This window comes from Neopsephotus bourkii, unplaced genomic scaffold (assembly GCF_033783945.1).
Source record: "Neopsephotus bourkii isolate Nb327-2 ecotype Australia unplaced genomic scaffold, CSIRO-AGI_Nbou_v1 NB_107, whole genome shotgun sequence".
Classification (NCBI taxonomy): domain Eukaryota; kingdom Metazoa; phylum Chordata; class Aves; order Psittaciformes; family Psittacidae; genus Neopsephotus; species Neopsephotus bourkii.
This window is the reverse complement of record NW_026900624.1, coordinates 6,244,503-6,266,574: the sequence shown is the minus strand read 5'-3', so window position 1 is coordinate 6,266,574 and position 22,072 is coordinate 6,244,503. Positions and strand designations below refer to the sequence as shown.

At 41.5% G+C, this 22,072-nt stretch overlaps 1 protein-coding gene across 2 annotated transcripts in view; it reads right to left on the bottom strand.

Moving 5' to 3' along the window:
* Positions 1-22,072, bottom strand: part of KIAA0930 (KIAA0930 ortholog) — a 70,527-nt gene that overhangs the window by 5,184 nt on the left and 43,271 nt on the right. Inside the window, exons 3-7 of one of the 2 annotated variants that reach the window (XM_061358999.1) lie at positions 8,657-8,764; positions 7,267-7,344; positions 4,658-4,759; positions 4,081-4,221; positions 1,806-2,000 (exon numbers count right to left, since the gene is read on the bottom strand). In XM_061358999.1, coding sequence (XP_061214983.1) covers positions 1,806-2,000; positions 4,081-4,221; positions 4,658-4,759; positions 7,267-7,344; positions 8,657-8,764 — 624 coding nt within the window. The remainder of the gene's footprint in view (positions 1-1,805; positions 2,001-4,080; positions 4,222-4,657; positions 4,760-7,266; positions 7,345-8,656; positions 8,765-22,072) is intronic. The other variant, XM_061359010.1, reaches the window with a different exon arrangement.

Below are 22,072 nucleotides of genomic sequence, written 5' to 3'. Positions count from 1 at the left end.
GGAATGTCAATTTTATTTTTGCATGCTGAAATTCAGGAAACTTAATGTATTGCACACACTAAAATTGCGCATCTTCATTTCTTTGGCAAACACAAGGTAGTAGTTTCCCTGTTAGAAGGATGTCACATGGGATCCCTGTGAAAGGTCACAGCGTCTCTATGAGGCAGGGTCACAAGGCAATTACATAGCCCAAGATCCTGACACAAAAGTGAAGTCAATGCACAATTACATGTATATCATATTTCAATAGAGGATGGGAAAAACAAGTGGAGATGCCCCTGATGATTTGGTTAGTTCAAGTGATGACTAACACAAGTATATAATTGTCTATGGTAAAACACAGATTAGGGATGAAACTATAAAGACACCCTTCCTTCAAAGCAGTAGTTGCTCTTGAGTAAACCACAATTATAGTCAACCATACTTGTTTCAGAAAGAATTGAAATGTAGTGCTTTTATACTGGTTTTGCTAGTAATATTTTAGTTTCATCTCAAAAAAATAAATAGGGATATCTACTTTGCCAATTGAAGTAATTTCTATCTCATCTTTCTTTCTTCACAGTTAATTTCACAATCCTATAGCTGTCCCTGAGGTGACACCTGATACTGCTCATCTCTGTCCATACAAATAAAGAGGGAGATGACATGTGAGGATGACAGGCAAACAGGTTGCTGTTGCACTGCAGAAAAACACTGTGTTGTCCCTCTATCGTTACTGCTAAAAAAAAGCAGAAGCATTCTACCACCCAAGTAATCCTCTCTTTAGTGCAGTTTTTTAATTCTGTAGCCATTTCATATCACACCTGGAGGGAAAACCAGAAACATACAAATCGCCATTAAAACCATTAGCCAAAAGCTGCAATCATCCATTATCAAATCTATTGTGACATTTTCCAGTTGACACTTGAATTCTTGGAGCCAAAAGTTCAGGAAGTCCCTCCAGGCTTGATCTCTCCTGGCTGTATCTCTACGGTAGAAAGCAAGCACATCTAGTTAACGAGCTCTGTGCTGGCAGCTCATTTTGCCTCCTAGGAAGCCAGAAACAAAAATCATACAGCTGTATAGAGACATTCAGGAGTCCTGCAGACCTTTAAATTACTTAACTTAGCTATTGCATACACAGGAAACTATACTAGAATCCATCAGGAACTACCCATCCCAGGTCAGGACGTATCTGTGTAGGTATTTTGAAAACTCTGCCTAATCCCCATTAATGAAGTAAAATGCCTCTATGGAAAATACACAGGACTGAATAATGGTGAAATCAGCATCTATGGACTGATTCTATTGCCATTTTACTCCAGTTGCATTAAAATTAAGCAAAAATATGGCACTACCTCTAAATCTGTACTCTTTGCTTTAATTTCATACAGGCTTCCCGTTGGCAGCATTCATCACTGACAAAGTCTAACAGTACCATTTCCTGTGAAAGTTAGAAAGCAAACTACGTAATACACAAATTCTACGTTTCTAGGTAAATCCCATCTTGTACAGAAATGGAATATATTAATTTTCATAGAAAACAGGCAGAATCATCATCTTCCCTGGCATCAACATCGCTGTTGTTTCAACAAAACACTCCTCCAGAAGTATGAATCATCCAGTCATCTCTGTATTTAGCATGTGCTCAAGGAAAAATGAGCTAAAAATTCATCTGCATATACTGAGCGTGTTCAAAATACACACAGGGAAACCCAAGTTTAGAACCCTGATGTAAGTTAATCCCCGCTTCAGTCTGTCTACTGGCTTTGGAACAAAATATGTTCATGTTTAACCTTAAGTCAGTATTTCCATGCGCTACTTACTCTCTCATGCACTGGGGATTCTGGATTTGAATCTTCTTCTGTCCCATATGGTGAAGTGTCACCAGTAGAAACTCTACTCACTGCCATCTCTGCATGTCCTTTCCCTTGTGGCCCTTTCATTCGGACAAACTCCATGTTGTTGTATTTATAAAAGCCAAAAGACATTCTTTGAGCCATCTTAGCTGCAACACTCACCTACAATGCATCAAGACAGGAGAGGAAGAACATGTAACATCGCCTCCATGTTTCAAAGAAAAGAAAAAAAAAAGAATGTTATCAAAGTTATCTAACAGTAAGTAAAAAACATAGTGAAAGTCAAAAACATAGTGGATAATGATCATTATCTGGATCCTTGAAAAGCATGTTAAGCACAATCTGAAGTGATGTCCAAAGGGAAAGCGATCTTACAGATACAAAACAGAGGCTCAGAAAAAAATCAACTCCTTCAGCTACCCAAAAAACAGAGTTACCCAGTGGCACCCCGAGATAAAACAAAAACGTTTTTATCCAGACCCACACAACATGCCACACCAGATCACAAGAAGCCACATGCACAATTCAACACAGCCTGTATAGGGACACTCATTTGAGTCCAAAATGCAATAGGCATACACACACAATGCTTCAAACTAGCAAAGTGCACTGCACAATTCTGGCAGTATGTGGTGGCAAGTGGATTCGGGCATTTGTGCGTCCACATTGTCAAGGCCTAAGCTTGAAGAACCAACCTCCATGTACAACTAACCTGCATTGCACTGTTCGCCTCAAAACCCTGACAGCTTTTGAACCCTCTCAACAGACAGAAGGGCTCAATTTCCAGTTAACACAACTGCACTGAAAACTGAACTGAGAATGGAAAAAAGGAACAAACTGATATAAAAACAGTCAAGATTTTACCAAGTGAAACAAGTAGGACTTAACCATAAATTTAAGTGGCTTATCACAACTTTCAGCAGTTTATAGCCTGAAAAGGCCAAGATGCTCATCATGTAACACAAATTTTATTGCACTAAGAATTACAGAATCATTTAGGTTGGATAAGCCGTCTAAGATCATGTAGTCCAACTGCTATCCCATTACTGCCAAGTCCACCACAAAAACATGTCCCTAAGGGCCACATCTACATGTCTTTTAAATACCTGCAGGGATGGCAATTCCATCACTTCCCCAGGCAGCCTGGTCCAGTGCTTGACACCCCTTGTGGTGAAGAAATTCTTCCTAAAACCCAATCTAAACCTCCCCTGATACAAAGAAAACCAAGTAACCTTCAACAGCATAGAAAGACTGCTTCTGTTCTGTCAAAAGAAGGGTCAAATTTCAATTTTTACCTTTGGCCTTAACTGAGTATTTGAAGTGATAACAATGTAAAATAGCTGTGTGGTCAAACAGGCATTCCTAGGTTAATAGGTGACTTTGACACATCAAATCCTGTCTTTCCACTACAGGGCTTTCTTCTTACATTGCCTTCAGTGCTTCTGCATTTCTCACATATTTTCATAAGACAGTGGTGGGACAGAGAAACAATTCCAGTTTCATGTTCCCTCAAAAAACTTCTAGAAGAGAGTGATTACTCACATTTAAAGATAAAGGGAATTATTCAGGAATTGTCCTGACAAGGGTAGGAACAAAGGGAAATGAAGTTTACAATCACAGTAGATACTGTGGGGATTTTTTTGTTCTAAACCTCTCAGGGCTGTCTTCATAACAGAGAAGTTTATTGGCTTTTCCACTCTCTTGACCTCAGCCTAAGTACTGAATTTGGAGCCAGAAGTGCTGGCATTTCATGTTTCTGTAGGAAAGCAAGGAAAGCTTCTTTGTGTGTCAGTGAAAGTACAGTGGTCTTCTGAAAACAGCTGTTAAGTACAAAACGCACTAAAGAAAAACACATTTTACATAAACTCTGATAACTACCTTGCTCTAAGCTCTCCATGCAAAACACACCTCTGAACTAACTAGAAATATCTGTGACCTTTCACAAAAATGAAGGGGCACCCAGAACAATGTTATTCTGACGCATTCCTGTGTCACATTCTTGACTGCTTATTAACTTCACTACTTCATTCCTTTTGGCAAACTCCAGAGTAATATATCCTGATCTGAATACTCTCAGCTGTCTGAGCCAAAAGCCTTACTTTTCAGTTAACTTTCGAAGCCAAGAAAGACAGACTACAATGCAGACGATAAACAGGACAAAAAGCTAACATACGCAGCAGCAAAGAAAAACTGGTCAGAGTATCATTACTGCCAAGGACGCTGGTTTTCAGAAACATCTTACCCTGTTGTCATAGACCTTCTTGAGTGCTTCATAGCGAATAGACCCCTGAAAAATCACCCCTTGGAAAGTGTTTGTTTTGTCACTGGCCACCAGCTCCACACAGACCATTTCTCCTTCTCCCACAGTCATGTCGCTGAAAACCTGCCAAAGATGCAAGATGAAACACTTCAAGGCAAACTGCAGCTGTTAAAGTTCAAATATATTCAGATTCCCAGGATTCCCCTTAGGCCTAAAGCAGTTTCAACATAAATGGCAGAAAGCAAGGGAGCTGTATGCTCCACCCCAGCCTTTCAAAAAAAAACAGACTTCAGGCAGTGCACACTGCAAATCATGTGTTGAGATAAGCAGCTCTCAAATTAGCCTGTCTTGCTTCAGTTCACCCTAAAGACAGATGCCAAAATCCAGCTTTAACCTCAGATGTCAAACATTAAAGAAACAGGAAGATCAAATAAAATAAGAACTACCAGAAGATAAGCTCAATTAGCCAAAAGCATTTGTTCAAAAGGTACAAGAAAACAGCTGACTGGGGCAGAAGACTGGATAGGACAAAACTCCACTGCTGCAACGAGGAACTCACCTCTTCAAAGCTGTCAATCATGAAGAATATGTTGGGGTAGCTGATTTTTGACTCCTCTCCTTTACTGTCCATTGGGTGTTTGCTAGGAGATGCAAACACTTGCTGAGAAAGATACAGGGGAAAAAATACATCTCAATTAAATGTACTCAGGAATGAACACACTGGACAGAAGGCAAGTAATACCAAAACACAGTCCCACACTGCTCAGTCAGCCAATATTTTCACTTACACTAGAGATGCTGGACATCCTGCAGGCAAAACTGAGCTGGTTTCTGACTACAGCCTGTTTTGCAATAGTGACTAAACTTGTGAAATCCTTGAATTTTCACATGCAAGTTATCAAATACCAGTTGTTCCACAACAAATGTCCCTGTGGGTACCTCACCTCTCACCATCCCATGGAACAGCTAAGGTATCCGCCTTTTCATTAACAGAGAAAACCACCATGAGCTGTCTGTAAGTTACTGCAATGTGCTGCAAAATAAGAGCACACACACCAAGAAAGTTGCTGTGGAGTAGCTGACCTAGCACTATTTGCTTATACAGTTAATTTCATTGTTACTGTTTCCTTAGTACCACAATGAGATCAACATCACTCAGTAATGAGAAGCACAGCCCTCAGCAAGACAAGCATTTGATTTCTCAGCCTCATCTTCTGCTTCTGTTTCTTTCTCTATCCACTGTGCTTCCTCTTGCATGTTCCTCCCTTTGAAGCAGTTCCTGAACTCCTTTGGTCACTTCACTTCTCAAAACAACCTGTGTTTAAATAGCTAAAGGCTTTACATTTTATCCTTCCAACAAGATTAACAAGCAGGTAAAGAGGAAGAATTCATACCAGGTAGCTTTCTTTCCTTCCACTTCTATTTGAAACAAAGTTTTGAATTAAAGAACCTGTCAAATCTCAGTACGTTGTGAATGTGCCCAGATTGTCAGGCTTATCATCCCCTTGCTACAAACCACTCCACGCAAGCTCATGAGAAATTGCCTTTCCTTATTTGTACTTATGAAGCCTACATGCACATTTAAATATAGGTTATTAAGAAGAAAGGTTCCTTCATGACAAGAAACAACATTAGATAGCAACAAGTTTCTGGTTGCACACCTTAGGTACTCTACTGGTATGAACAAAATACGTTTTGTCATAGGTCTGCAGTAGCACACCAAGTCCTATGCCTGAATAGGACTTGCTCTCCTAGGGCTTCTACCTGTTGAACACCTGGCTGCACACTGACAGGATAATAAATGCTTTCTAAAGCAAGAACAACCAGAGCAGTAATACAGGTCCAAAAGAGTTGGGTTTTGTTCATTTAAAGCTGAGCCTCAATGGTGCATGTTACAATGAGATGCTCTACTGCAAACATGCTTTCCACAGTATATAGAATTGCCTTTTCTCTCTCCATAGATCAGCTTCATGATCCTGAAATATTACTAATATGTACTGGTAAGTTCCAATGTGTGCTGAGTTTCTCCCAGAAAAGGGAAGACAAAAATTCAGAAGCAGTCCCACAGTCCCACATTCCTCTAGGAATGAGGAACAGAAAACTTCTTACTCTGAACAATGCTCATAGGCAGTGAGGGCAGGTCCCGCATCTTCCTGGTTTTCAAATCTTCACTTTAAAGATTCTTCTCAAAAAAATTTTGCAGAAGTTAGCTGGGGGTGTTTCCACTAGCAAACAGTGGAAAAAGCAATGAGAAATAAAAGGCCTACATCAGTGTTGTAATGTGGTGTCTCAACAGCACAAGGAGAATTACCTAACTAATGCAGATTGCACATACAATAACCAGTGTTGCTAGTTTTGTTTGTAGGCAAAGCAATGCTTGTTTCAAAATGGTAAAACAAAATTAAAGGATTAAAGATCATTGGCTTATTTTGGGTAAAGCCATGCAAGCATCTGAATGAGCTAAAGGAATGGAAATGTCTGGGAGGAACAGCCTTTTAAAGGCAGCGGAAGCCTTCAAAAAAAGGATTTCTACCAACTAAGAGAAGTTATTGCAAGATCTGCTGGAAACTGATTGAAAAAGTCCAGTGTTTCTTGTTCCTATTCCTTCTGTGCTTATAATTCAGTCTCCTCCACTATATTAAACCCTGGATTAACTGTATGCTGCACAGAAACAAATTATATAAGCCTTTGGCATGGAAACAGTAGGAATGAGCAATTTTAGAGAGGAAACAAGATTCTCAAAGTAATAAAAAGATAAACTGATAATCAGTAAATTGTCTACCATTTAAAAGCCCTGTATTACAGATACACCCTGAAGGATTCTCGTAACTCTGGTCTCATAAAATTTCAGGTTTACCCTCTGACTGGTTAATAGGGCATACTCCTCCCTCAGTACACACACTCTCCATCCTCCACCCAAAATCCTGTAGGCAGAGATTATAAATCCTGAAAACATGCAGAGGTCTTTATAACGTTTCGAGTGGGGCTATAGAGGAGATTTAGATGCCTGTCAGGAAATATTACTAAAGAAAGACTGGAGATGCTTCACAAGAATGCAGCTGTCAGATACCAGACTGAGAAGCACAGCTCTGGTTTTGATATGATTTTTAGGATTAAGTAATATTGCATGCCAACTTCTTATCTACAGTAATAATACAGTAATCTCACCTGAGATTTCTTCTTGTGAATATGAATATCTCCTCCATCAGAACGCGTGCACACAGCACATGTCACTACATAATCCAACTATAACAGAGCACCAGATAGAGAAATAAAGGTTTAGTTAGAAAAACAAAGCATTCATGTCTGTGAAGCAGAAGACATTCCCTCTTCATTATTTTTTAGCTGTTTGGCTAAAAACCAAGACATTTTGATATTTTAATTTTCTTTATTCTCTTCACTATACTGAAACTCCTACAATTTTCAAGCCTGTATTAACTCAGTGATACTGAATTTTTTTGCACAGATGCTGCTGAAGTGCACAACCTGCAGCTAAAGAAACTTTTGTGAATACTGTTTTAACACTGGCTTACTGGGTCAGCTAGAGGAATAAGCATCTCACACACACATACACACACACACACACAAGCACATTTTAAAGTAGAAATGGAAAAGATAACCTCCCTTCAAAAAGGGAAAACCAGAAACACTAATGAACACAAGCAACACATTAGAGAGGTCAGAAACCATTAAGGTAGCCTGCCAAGCCATCTGAAAACACATGTAAGGAGCAAGTGTAATAGCTCTGGACAGCAATGTCTAGCTGTAGCAGCATCTCTGAATTCTGACTGTAGCAAATGGATTCTGGTTTTATTGAGCAAATAATGGTGGAAGCTGCCCTGATGCAGTGAAGTTCTGCAATGAGACTTTTGGGAGGAAGCAGAGAGAATGAAAACAATTTATTTTCCAGGATGTGTGCAATGAGCCAGCAGTCTCTTCTGAGATCATCATCAACAGAACTTTTAAGGGATCTCAAATGACTGTATGAACATTCAGCTTCCCTAAGCACCAATGTAACATGTAATAACTAAACAACCTATGAGTTAATTAAGGAAATGATTTGTGTTAGCTTCATATTTCCAGCGACAACAACGAAAGTTTTATTAAAGCTCTAATAAAGAGCAGCAAAATCCCCGTGTAATGCACAGAACCTTTATTGCACTTCCACCTAGCAGTTCCCCCTCTTAAGCTGCATCAGTACTGTGAACTCTAACAGAAATGTGGCTTGTCTAACAGTCTCATTAACTCTCAAAAGCTATCAAACTTGACAAAGCCTTCCATTTTGCAAAACTTCATTCCAGGGCATAAAATTCAGCCCAACTTTATTGGATATATTTAGTTTTTGAGGGAAGCTGTTAAGGCTCTACTGAAAAATAGCGAACAACTCAGGTCCTGTTCATTTAGACTCTGAAAGGCAAAATTAAAGCCATGTTTTCTTTATATGCCCCAGAAGTACTCAAATCCCTCAAGCTAGGGAGGACAGGAGACCTACCAAAGCTTACCCTGAAACCTCTCCAGCATAAATAGCCAATAAAAATTAGATAAGCATCACTGTTACCTTCTGCAGGATGAGATTCAAGTAGACACTCTCTTCCCAGTCAATGTCAGGGTCGCCCAGGCCAGGAAGCTTCTTAGAATCTCTCCGGTAAACTTCAACTTCAACCTGCTAAGAAAATATCACAAATCCTTGAAAGATATTACTTAAAGATACCTATATGCGAACATAAATTGACACCAGAATCTGCATGTTGTGGAGCTTCCAGCTATGTTTTTCTGTCAGAATAAGATTTTGCTGACGATGCAAGGTCAGCCCTCGTGGAAGGCTTTGTGTGGAAGCAAAGCTGAGGATGTGAAGGGGATGTGAAGAACAGGTGAGAAAGGCAGGTCTGTGCAGGGGAATCTCAGTTATGTACAGCAGCTTCATTTATTTCTCAATGCAGGTATGTTTTAGCAAACATTAAATTAATAAAATCAGGGATACACACACATACGTATTTTTCTTACCACAAGCCCTTGGAAATGAACATGTCACTAGATTAATGTTCAACATCATCTAGCAGGTAGCTGTTGCATGTTCCCCATTGGGATGGGAATCTCTGGGAAGACAAAGTCCACTAATTAATGCCTCGCAGAGAACATTTTGGTAACCCTTCTGTATTGGGTTTAAGTGGCAAGGTTTTGGTAGCAGGGGGCTCCAAGGCTGGCTTCTGTGAGAAGCTGCTAGAAGCTTCCCCTTTGTCTGATAGAGCCAATGCCAGCAGCTCCAAGATGGAGCCATTGCTGGCCAAGGCTGAGCCCATCAGCAATGATAGTACCACCACTGGGATAATGTGTTTAAGAAGGGGGAAAACTGCACCAGTGCAGCCAGAGATAGGGGTGTGAATGTGAGAAACAACTCTGCAGACACCAAGGCCAGTGAAGAAGGAGAAAGTGCTCCAGGCACCAGAACAGATTCCCCTGCAGCTCACGGTGCAGACCATGGAGAGCTAGCACACTTAACAGATGTCAAAGCTATAAACTATATTGACATAATACCTCAAAAAGCATTTTTTCTCTGTGTTTATGAATACTGCGAGAAGTTGACAAAGCTGTAAGCAGGCAATTCATGAAACTTTTTTTGGCTTTGGTCAGGGCAGAGAATGAAGGGTAGTGCTCATCTGCTAGAAAACAGATCGTCACAGAAGTCAGAATATGTGAAAGAAACCAGAGTAAGATTCAGCCTTATAGCAAGTGTGCATTTATTTCAACTCCTCTGGAAAGACCAAAATATAGGGAAGAACAGTTAAACAGTATTTTGAGACTGACACTATCATCAGATACCAGATAGCCAAACACAGTGTTTTCTATAATGCATTATTTTTAATTCACAAATATCTGTTTAAAATGTCTATAGGCTCATACATCATTATTCCTTTATTTATTTTTAAAGCTCCTAACCATTATTTTTTTTATTGGCAACAAAATTGCACAAACTAACGAGAATTACCACAAAAAGCTAATACATCTTTCCCAGCTGAAGGAAAGAGTCCAATCTAAATTCATCACCTAATAAACAAAGGTGGTATTTGCGCTTTCATGCCTAAAAGCACAGAAACATCACATTTGCAAGATTCCAGAAATACCCTGTGAAACAAAAGCCTTCCCTGTCTCTGAAGACACAGCGGGAGGATCAGGTAAAGGCAAGACTGAGTAACTGCAGGGTGCAACTCCAGCCCTAAGGTCAGGGTAAGCAAGACCAAGTGCTCAGCAGACACCACCTCCCTCTCTTCTGCCTCCATATCCATGGAACCTTTCTTTTAATGCAGGCAGTTTAATTGCTTCCTAACAATAAAGTTAAAATTTTTGCAGGAATCAGCCACTAATTTTTTCTGCTGGTGAAATCCGCACACTGAACTACTTCTCCCCAGCAATTAGAAAGCTGTTGAACAACAACTCTTCCACAGAATGCCTCACAACCCTGTCACAAGTAACAGCAGAAAAAGTGCCCTTCTTCAATCAATTTTTCCCTATGCACTAATTTACAGTAGGATTCCTGGGTGATACAACCTGGGAGTTAGGGCATGGTGGACTGTGAATCACCACCATGGCTTTTCTCCAAACCAAGTGCTTAAGTCACACTCTATTACAAAGGAAAATAATTTAGGCAATTTAAGGAATTCAATCTTTTTTGCTGGGCAATTAAACAGCACAAGGTATAAATCTCTTATTCAACAGGTTAAATCAGGCACGACAGGAGTGCCCTCTTCCCAGAAAGGAGCCGTAAGCAGCCAGATGCAACAGAGGCAGCACTCATCAGACCTCAGACAGACAGTAAATGGGACTTCCAAATGCTATGGCTCTGGCATCTGCTGGACATGTTTTGCAGCTCCTGCTCATGCCCAGGTAAGCATCCTTGGTAAGCACCGGAGGAATGAATCAGCCTTACTTTCAACACCATCGAAGGATCTGCTTTATAAAACCCAATGAGCCCCCACCAGGATGCTCTAATAAGCAACACAACTGCTCCCTACCTGACTATGCTTCAGAGTGCAAGCACCTAAATTACAAATCACCTTTGAAAAAAAATCTCACCCCTTATCTCTCATAAACACCTTTATCTGCAACATCTGTCACTCGTTTCTAAACAATTCTTCCAAATATAGAAAAGGTATCCATAATGCATCTCGGCACTTTCCAGGGGCTCAACTCCCCATGCAAGTGCTCTAGGTCACAAGTTAATCTCAGCTACCCTCTACTGCCATGGTGCTGGATATGTAAAGGTGGCCATGCAATATAACGTGAAATAAATCAATAGGTTCAGTTCAAACCTGAGCAAATAAACCCGCTGTCACTGGCACACTGTGGAGTCTCAGGCAGGGCCAGGGACATAGGAAGAACCAGGGCTGACTCAATTCAGACCCTCCAGCATTAGTCAGTAAAGGAGGCATCCAAATAAATCATTAAAAATAAAATTAAAAAAAATCTCACGCAAACAACTTTAACCACAGATTTTCAGCATTCTATACACCTTAATCACTAGTGTTTAAATCAGCAATCTAAATTTCTTGGTAGGCTGACCTAATTCATAGAATCATAGAATAGTTAGAGTTGGAAAGGACCTTAAGATCATGAAGTTCCAAACCCCCTGCTATGGGCAGGGACACCTCACACTAAACCATCTTACCCAAGGATTCGTCCAACTTGGTCTTGAACACTGCTAGGGATGAAGCATTCACAACCTCCCTGGGCAACCTATTCCAGTGCCTCACCACCCTAACAGGAAAGAATTTCCTCCTTATATCCAATATAAACTTCTCCTGTTTAAGTTTTAACCCATTACCCCTTGTCCTATCACTACAGTCCCTAATGAAGAGTCACTCCCCAGCACCCCTATAGGCCCCCTTCAGATACTGGAAGGCTGCTATGAGGTCTCCACACAGCCTTCTCCAGGCTGAACAGCCCCGATTTTCTCAGCTTATCTTCATACGGGAGGTGCTCCAGTCCCCTCATCATCCTTGTGGCCCTCCTCTGGACTTGTTCCAACAGTTCCACGTCCTTTTTATGTTGAGGACACCAGAGCTGCACACAATACTCCAAGTGAGGTCTCACGAGAGCAGAGTAAAGGGGCAGGATCACCTCCTTCGACCTGCTGGTCACACTCCTTTTGATGCAGCCCAGGATACAGTTGGCTTTCTGGGCTTCAAGCACACACTGCTGGCTCATGTTCATTTTCTCATTGACCAGCAACCCAAATCCTTCTCCACAGAGCTGCTCTGAATCTCTTCTCTGCCCAACCTGTAGCTGTGCCTGGGATTGCTCAGACCCAGATGTAGGACCTTGCACTTGGCATGGTTAAACTTCATGAGGTTGGCATCAGCCCACATCACAAGCGTGTCAAGGTCCCTCTGGATGGCATTCCTTCCCTCCAGCGTATCAACCGAACCACACAGCTTGGTGTCATCGGCAAACTTGCTGAGGGCGCACTCAATCCCACTGTCCATGTCAGCAACGAAGATGTTAAACAAGACTGGTCCCAACACCGATCCCTGAGGGACACCACTCGTTACAGGTCTCCAGCCGGACATTGAGCCATTGACCACAACTCTTTGTGTGCAACCATCCAGCCAGTTCTTTATCCACCGAGTTGTCCATTCATCAAATTGATGTCTCTCCAATTTAGAGACAGGGATGTTGTGTGGGACAGTGTCGAACCCTTTGCACAAGTGCAGGTAGATGACATCAGCTGCTCTACCGCTGTCCATCAGTTCTGTAGCGCCATCATAGAAGGTCACCAAATTGGTCAGGCAGGATTTCCTCTTAGCGAAGCCATGCTGGCTATCACCAAGCACCTTGTTGTTTTCCATGTGCCTTAGCATGCCTGCCAGGAGAATCTGCTCCAAGAATTTGCCAGGCACAGAGGTGAGACTGACTGGTCTGTAATCCCCCAGGTCATCCATTTTCCCCTTCTTGAAAGCAGCTCCTTACCCATCCAAGGAGGTCTCCTGGCCCTCCTGCTGCACTTCCTTCTAGTTGGGATGCAACACTCCTGAGCTTGTAGCAGGTGATCCTTGAATATCAACCAAGAGTCTTGGGCCCCCCTGCCCTCTAGGGCTATACCCCATGGAACCTTACTAAGCAGGCTCCTGAAGAGGCCAAAGTCTGCTCTTTTGAAGTCCAGGGCAGTGAGCTTGCTGCACGCTCTTCTCACTGTCTTGAGGATCTCAAATTCCACCATCTCATGATTGCTGCATCCAAGGCTGCCCTGGAGCGTCACATTTCCAATGAGCCCTTCCCTGTTGGTGAGCACAAGGCCAAGCATGGCACCTCTCCTTGTCAGCTCCTCTATTACTTGCAGAAGGAAGTTGTCTTCCACACAATCAAGGAACCTCCTGGATTGCTTGTGCCAGGCCATACCGTCATTCCAACAGATGTGAGGGTGGTTGAAGGCACCCATGAGAACAAGGGCCTCTGAGCGTGAGGCTTTTCCTATCTGTCTATAGAGTGCTTCATCCGCAGGATCTTCTTTATCAGGTGGCCTGTAGCAGATCCCCGCAGTAATGTCTCCCATAGCTGTTTTCCCTTTAACCCTGACACACAAACTCTCTGTTAACTGCTCACCTGTCCCCAGAGTTCCATACTCTCCAGCCTATCCCTAACATAAAGGGGAACTGCCCCTCCTCGCCTGCCAGGCCTGTCTTTTCTAGTCTGTAACCTTCCATTCCAACACTCCAGTCATAGGAGCCATCCCACCATGTTTCTGTGATGCCTATTATATCATACCCCAGTAGACGTGCACGCATCTTTAATTCCCCTTGTTTGTTAGCCATACTATGGGTGTTTGTATAGAGGCATATGAACTGAGCTCCAACTGAAGCTGGCTCATTGGCTGGAGCGGGTGGAAACCCACCCACAAAACCAACTGACTGGGTGTGTTGGGATGGAATGATGCCCCCCTCCCCCAACACATTTAGTTTAAAGCTTCCTTGACCAGTCTGGCAAGCCTCCTACCAAAACTGCCCTTCCATTACAGACCAGCTCCACCAGCCCCCAGTAGACCTGGCCTACAAACTTGGGTCCCGTGTTCAAGACACCCAAACCCTTACTATGATGCCACCCTTTTAACTGTTTATTAACCTGGCTAATCCTTCTAGCTTTTTTTAGGTCCTCCCCTGTATCCTGGAGAATTGACTAAAAGACTATCTGAGCTCCAGAGCCCCTAACCACCTCTCCCAGGGCTCTGTAGTCCTTAACTCATCTATGTCCCAAGGAAGCTTGCTCAGCATCACTACGCTTATCTTCCTGGTACTATGTACGAATGGCATATATGCCAAGAACGGAAGAAACAAAACCCGAAACCTCAGAAAGTCCCATTACTCAGGCTCATTATGTGAAAAAAAAAAAAAAAGATGTAAGATCATATAAATACTGTAGAAAGAACTGACTTAGCCATCATCAAGGGATTTTCTTCATTTAAATCCCAATCAAAAAAACAAGTGGTAAGTACTAGCCTTTTATATTAATTTTTATATTCAAGTGAGTAAGTTCAAGTGAATATAGGCATTTGGGATTGACAGCATGGGAAACAAAAGACTGGAGTGTTCAGTGTTCTGACCTTTAAGTACTCAGACATCAACAAATAGGAGTGCTGCCAAAATCACAATGATGTCCCAGTAACAGAAACCATTATGCGAGTTTATGTTAAGCCAGTGTTGCCAGTGCTAAACACACCACTTCCTAAATGAAGAGAAACACCTGCTTTACAGAACTGTTGCTTGATATTTACATAGAAATCACAATGGTAATTGTAGGCCTATTTTTTTAAACATATATAAAAATATATTAAAAATATCAACCAGTAAATAAATAAGAATTTCTTAGTATACTCCATGCTTTTCATCAGAAAAGGTTTTTTGATATTCTAGAATTAATTCATGTTGTCATGTTTGGCCTTCTGGAGTTAAGAAATGATATGGCCTGGAGAGCATGCTGGATTCTGGACACCTGAGTCCTCCCAAGAAAACAAGCCTGTCTCAGCCAGAGATCCAGGAGACACTGGGTTTTTTCCAAGTCTCCTGCTGATTCACTTGGCCATTCCTCTACGCTTGTTTATCTGGCTTTAGATTACATGTGCCTTCCTGCAAGAGTGAAAGGTTATTAATAGAAAGAACTATGTAAATACTAATTATTTATTCCCAGTGAAATCCAAAAGCCAGACTGGATATTTCCACATTCAAGTGAAGGTGATGACTCTTCTACAGTTTCAGCAAGCTGAAATCCATAATGTCACCTTCATAAAATTTTCACAGGGTTATTGAGCTGAGGCTCTAAAGGAATTACATCAGCTAGGCTGACCTCCTACGTGCCACAGGCTTTTTAACCAGCTACTTCATCACAAAACCCAGTTAATCACATTTGATTAGACAGTGCCTGGGAAAATACCTTACTTTGAGAACTCATTCCAATGATTAATCATCCTCTTGGCTGAAAGTGTGCAACTTTATTTAATTCAGCTGCTTTTGTTTTGCAGGCTCTGGTTCTCATCATGCCTATTTCACTGTATTAAGAAGCTCTTTAATACTCAGGTAGGATTTGGTGGAGGGGGGGTTCTTTGGGTTTTGTTTGGTTTTTTTTCTGTTTGTTTGGGGTTTTTTTTGTTTTGGTTTAGTTTTTTTTTTTTTTGGGGGGGGTGGTTTGGGCTTTTTTTTTTTTTTAATCATTTATAATCTGCCAGATAAACCAGACAAAATTTCTTTACGAGGGCACCTCTGCAGAACTTGTGCTCCTTTATCACCAGTACCGAGGTTTTCTGGTATGGGCAAAGCGCTGGTGTGCACTCTTACCATTCCCTGAGGACTGCACTTTTTCTGATCAGCAACACTACTGCATGCTAAATAACTTGCACTCTGTGCCTTGCCTGTCATGTCCCGAGCTTGTGTGTACACCTGACACTGAAGTATTGAACCATACTAATAAATGGATCCACATTTCCTAAGGACCAGGCTGCGCAATCTGATGGTCATGCCCTCATCATTCATACAGCACTAGTGTGTCACTCACAAATTTGAACCTGCTGCAATTTTATAATCCTGGTCACCAAACCCTGCAGAGTCCCCTTACAAACACTTCCACCTGAGATTGTCCCTGCCTTCGCCCACTCCATTTTACCACTCCTGCTAGCCAGGACCCCCACCGTCACCCTGTCTTTCCTCATTCCATTTCTTTTACCTGCTTGGCTACCTTCTTGCACATCTCTTGCGTACTAGTATGGTCCACCTCTGGGACTTCATGGGCTTCTGTGCCACAATGCTTGTGCCTACTCTGGAGTGACAACCAGAGGTCCTGGGGAGCCTCACAGGTACTTCCAGTTGCAGGTACTCCTACCTGCAACACACATTACCAAAACTGCTGTCAGGAGCTACCTTCTGCTCAAAAAATCCCCATCATAAGTGCACAGGAGAAAAGTGTCTATTAACAATGATGTATTTTATTCACGGAAATATGTCTTTTGAAGATGTATATATTATGGACTGGTTATTTTTACAAAACAACTCAAGCCATACAACACCTTGTACTGGAAGCCAATAGAATGCATGTGTCAAGTTACACACAGACAGCTGGAACACTCCTATCATAAAACCCAGAAAAACCCATCTAATACTCCAGTCTAGATTCAAAACCTTTGTGATAAACGGATACTTTTTCCACCACATCTATTTGCTCTCCAAAATTTCCAGAACACAATCAGGTTTTTTAATTGATAGTAATAATACGAATACTGGCATATTTAGTACCTCCCCCGCACCCTGAACACCTCTCACTGAGAACAGCAATAATTCCATATAGTTCCCAAGGCATTAGAGCTGTTTGATGAAACCATGTGAATAGGAAATCCCCTTGTTTGCACAGCTTTGCACATAAGCCTTTGAAAAACTCCTGAAAAGAAATCTACAGTCAAAATCGATAAAGGTTATCAGCTGGGCAGCACAGAAAACATGGGGTAATAGGAACAGGGTTTGCAAGCAGCACTAGTTTGTTGGTATTTAGAAGCCATCCAAAAAAAGCAGATTCTGGTTTCCTGTTAAATAGAAATCTAATGGGACTACACATTGATCTAGTAGTAGCACCACTCTTCAGGGTTTTTTCAGACTGTAGTCACTAGAAAAAAAAAAGTAAAGGGGAGGAGGTTGAACATGAGAAGGGAGAGGAAGAAGATACAGCGAACAAAATTCAGACTTTTCCCACAACAGAAGTTCAGTGAGGAAATACTCCTACTGTCTCCAGAGGCAGCTCAATACAGAGTCTGAATTTTTATCTTTAGGATTTTACAATGACAGGTTTGGTTCAAAAGATCAGGAAAAATCAGGAAACAAAAAGTTTTTTTACAAACTGGTCCATCTTCTACAAAAGCACTGACCAAAAGAGCTAATATCCTCCTTTCCCATGCTTCAGCTCCACTCCCAAACACACTCTTAGCTTGTTCTGCTCTTTTCTTGTGCATTATCTGCCAACTACTCATTTTACTTCCTCCCTCTTTAACAATCTCTTTTCAGCACTGGGGAACCTTTAAGTAAATGGTGTAACCCAGACAGATGTTAACAAAGCAAATTGGTACTAGCACCAGCATAGCATGTCTCCATTTTCTAGACACTTTAGTCTTGAACACCTGATGTTTTGTACCTCCACCGGTACTTATTTAAGCACCTAATCACATAGCTGGGATTTCTGTGTGGTATCCTGTCCCTCACCCCAGCAACTAAACCCACAGCAATGGGAAACCAGACAGGTTTGGTATTGGCATCCGTGTAGCTGCAACAGCACAAACCTGGCACAAGTCAGGAACTCAAGCTGTTAGGCTTTCCTGTTCCATTCAAGCAGCTTCATATGGAGCAGTACCACTCCCACAGCATGAAGTTGGAAGTAAGGATTTGTTTCACAGTCTGCAGGCAGTCGTAGACATACACATACCCCATCCAGACCCTCTCCAAGGTGTTGGTGATTCAGGACATCAGAAGAGCCACCCCATTGCAGGTGTGATACTCAGCTGTTATCATATGAGATTAATATATAATTGATAACATACCATGCTTCACACAGCACAAGGCATTTAGTCACACATTCAGACTGTGAAAGATTATGTTTTTATCAGCATAAACAACCATGATACATTTTTTTCTCTTAGGGGAATGAAAGATGTCTTAAAAGAAAAATCACAAAAACCATTCAAAGTACAACACTGAAGTGGTGCTAGTGCTAGACACTGGCCATCGAGCAATGTCAGGACAAAAAGATAATTAATTTAACTGCAATGTTAATGTAAGTTCTACTTATACTCCCAAGACGGGCAGAACATTGAAACCCCTTTTCTATATGGATCCTCTGAACACAGATTACAAGTAATGCTAGTATAGAAAGACAGTTTATGGATGTGAGGGGAGAGAACTTGTGACCACAGCAGATTTTTATTAGAACCCAATGGTAAAACAGCAAGAACAAATCTGGGAGCATAAGCAGTCATCTTTAGCTCCCTTCCACCACAGAAACGAACCTGGTTTTCCACAACCAAAGACATTGATTCTCACTCCCGAAACTCAGGTGTCCAGTAACTTGACAATACAGTACCTTCAATGATTCTCAAAAGCCAATATACTTGTGGACTTCTGCATCATTTCCATGACTAATGTCACCAAGGCTGCCATTAACACAAATGCACTTTGGAGGCAGCAATCAAGCTGTAATAAGCTACTGGAATGCTTAGAAGAGCTTCTAAGAAACACATTAAGAGAAAAACCCAGGTCCTCTGATAGAAGTGGACCTCTATTAGAATGCCAATGATAAAGGGCATTTAGTTTCAATGCTTTCCTTTCAGTGTAGCTCTGAAACACTTCAAATCCCAGCAGGCTTGCCCCTAACCATGTCAACTGAAATAAAAAAAACACATGCACACCCCCTTAGAACTTTCAAAGTATTATTTAAAGATGTAGCAACCCTGAGTTTTGAATCAGTCTCACAAATATTTCAAGCTAATTTAATACACTAGTGCTGGGAAAGGAAGAGTTGTATTGATTTCTGCATCTAAAAAAGATAGAAATAAATCAATTAAGCCTCATGACCCTGATTTAATGCAGAGCACTCAACCCTTGTCTGAACATTTACGGTTTTTTTACCAGCATGTGTCAGGTCTGAGATTAGAAGATATTAGAAGGTAGATTCAGTTCGAGCCAAGCTACCCAGTACCAGAAGAGGGTTTGTGTGCAATGATTCCTATTCATTTTGCTCTTGGGGGTAACTCATTTAAAAGAAAAATAACTTGGAAAATAAGACTGCTGCCTGAAACCCAGTGGCAATACTGTGTGACAAATGCCAAAATCTTTGTCATGTCTCCAGCTTTAGCACCTCCTCTACCTCACTGGGCCAACCACAGAGACTGACCTCCAAAAATCTGCCAGAACACACCCAAACTTTCCCTACAGTGTGGAGCTGCCACCACAGCACCATTTGCTTCTCTCAGCAAAAACTTCCCACCTCTAGACCACTGAGTCATGAGTCACTCCTTGCTTCTTTGCCTACATACTAAAATGTATGAACAACAGGACGCAAGAAGGTTGTAGTGAGGTGGGTATTGGTCACTTCTCCCAGTAACAAATAATAGGACAGGAGGAAACGGCCGTAAGCTGTGCCGGGGGAGGTTTAGACTAGATATTAGGAAAAATTTCTTCACCACAAGGGTTGTTAAGCATTGGAACAGGCTGCCCAGCAAAGTGGTGGAGGTAATTAAAAGATGTATAGATGTGGTGCTTAGGGACATGGTTTAGTGGTGTACATGACAGTGCTGGGTTAATGGTCAGATTTATGATCTTAATGGTCTTTTCCAACCTAAACAATTCTGTAATTTCTGCAGCCTGAATTCAGAAGGAGGTATCCCAGGAGCTGCCAGCACTCCTTGGCACCGAGATAGGGCATTTTCCCAGAACAAGAAATCACCACAGTCACTTATCTCCGAAGAGTTGTGCCTCACGTGTATTTAACAGGCTGCAAGAAGCTGCAGTAACACAGACCTGTATATAAAGCAGTGTTTTTGTGTTCTGTAACAGCCTGCCGAACATCATTGTAGAATGTACGCCCAATAAGACAACATGAACGGATTCAACCAAGTCACCCATGAAAATCCATCTGCTCACTCATCCGCTCAGCATCGACAGACCTGTCTCTATTAAATTGGAAGAAAATCAAAGTTGCCTGGTATTTTCTGGAGCGTGCAGAGAAGCCCTAAGGGAAGGGTGCATCCCCAGCTCTGTCAACATAGACAAGCTGCAGAAGGGACAATGGCATTGACAACAGATTACATTATAAGCCTTCCCTAGAATGTTTATATCTGAGAGAATATTTAAAAGGGGGCAACTATATTTAACAATGTCCGAAAATACTAAAATTAAGAAGACAGATTATTTCAGATGCCATATGGGACTTTCCTGGGATTATGGCTACTGTAATTTTCACTGGCAGTAACTGTAGAGAACAATGAAAAGAAAACCCTGTAAAACAAAAATCCAATTCCCTTTTCCTGGGCACTATTAATTATTCAGAAGTTGCACCTGATTCTCCTGGAACATACTCTGGAGCCCACATAAAGGCAGCATAATGCCCAGTAGCTATGGCAACTTCACACCCACCTTAGCTATAAAGCTGAAACAAAGCCCACTGCAATAAAGCGACTGTAAACTGCTTTGTGCAAAAGGCAAAGGTCAGCTGCAGACAAAATCAACCATTTTATAAACATTTTCTTCAGTATCAATTACTTTGATTTCTCTCCCCACAATCACTTAGTATAATCAAAAGCTGACCAACTGAAAGCACGGTAAATGATGTAAAAAGCTGACTGTAATTTCTAGTGTCTCTGGATAAATCCAAACAGCAAGAAGGTACCTCAGTCAGACTCCAGAGCCTTGCAGAGGTTCCTTCAAAGGTCCAAATAGGACAAACGGCATGCCCAACAGCCGTTGCTCATCTTTTCCAGGATGCAATTACCCAGGAAAGTCTATTCATAGCTTTGGACTCCCTCTTCCATTTGCTGGCATGAGAAATGCTGGGTTACTGGAACTTCTGCTACTGATTCATGACTTTCAAGCAAGAAACTTTGCAGCCCAGAGGCAGTATTCATGACCTACCTCTTCCAATACCATGATGACATTTTGCTTCAACATTCAACTTGGAAGATTTACTGCAAATGCTATGTGTATTTGTCAGCAAGGGCACAGGAGGGTGTTTGCAGGTAGAATAAGAGCCTTGGAGAATGGCAGTGGATTATCCTTTCATCACTCAAGTTGCAGGATGGCTGATGACACATGAAAGGTGTTACTGCAACAGACACTGCTCTTACTCCAGACCATACTACTCAGGAGCAGGAAGTTCACAGGTGGCTACCATCAAACATACTTTTAAAATTGAAATGTAAACAAACTATTCACCCTGTTTTGTCACACTTACCTGTAAAAGGGAGTGAAACCCGTTCAAGCCAAAATTATGCAGACTAGATTGCAATAGCTGCAATATTTCCTAACCTAGAGAAGCCATGTCAGTTTAAATAAGCAGCTGAACTTGTTGCAAAAAGTCTTCTCCTTTCCTCTCCTCTTTCTCCCATCTCCTGTATATATTTAGGACTCCACAACAGCAGCAATAACCTCATGTAAATGAGGGATGCACCTTGGAAGGGCTCAGTCACAACAGACAAGAAGATAAGCAAGATTAGTCCAAGGGATTTTTACAAGAGATCAGACATACACATATGCCTTGTTGTATTACTCTGCAATTTATTTTACTCATATATTTAATGGGAAAGACATTCTTACCCTCAGAAGTGAATGGCAAACTTCTCAGCAACTCCGGAAGAGCTACGATTTCATCTCAAGATATCCAAAGTATTTGCAACTTACGCAAACAATTTGATATTGGTGTATCTACAATAGTCTAGACTGAAATGTTTAAAAACCAGGCAAAC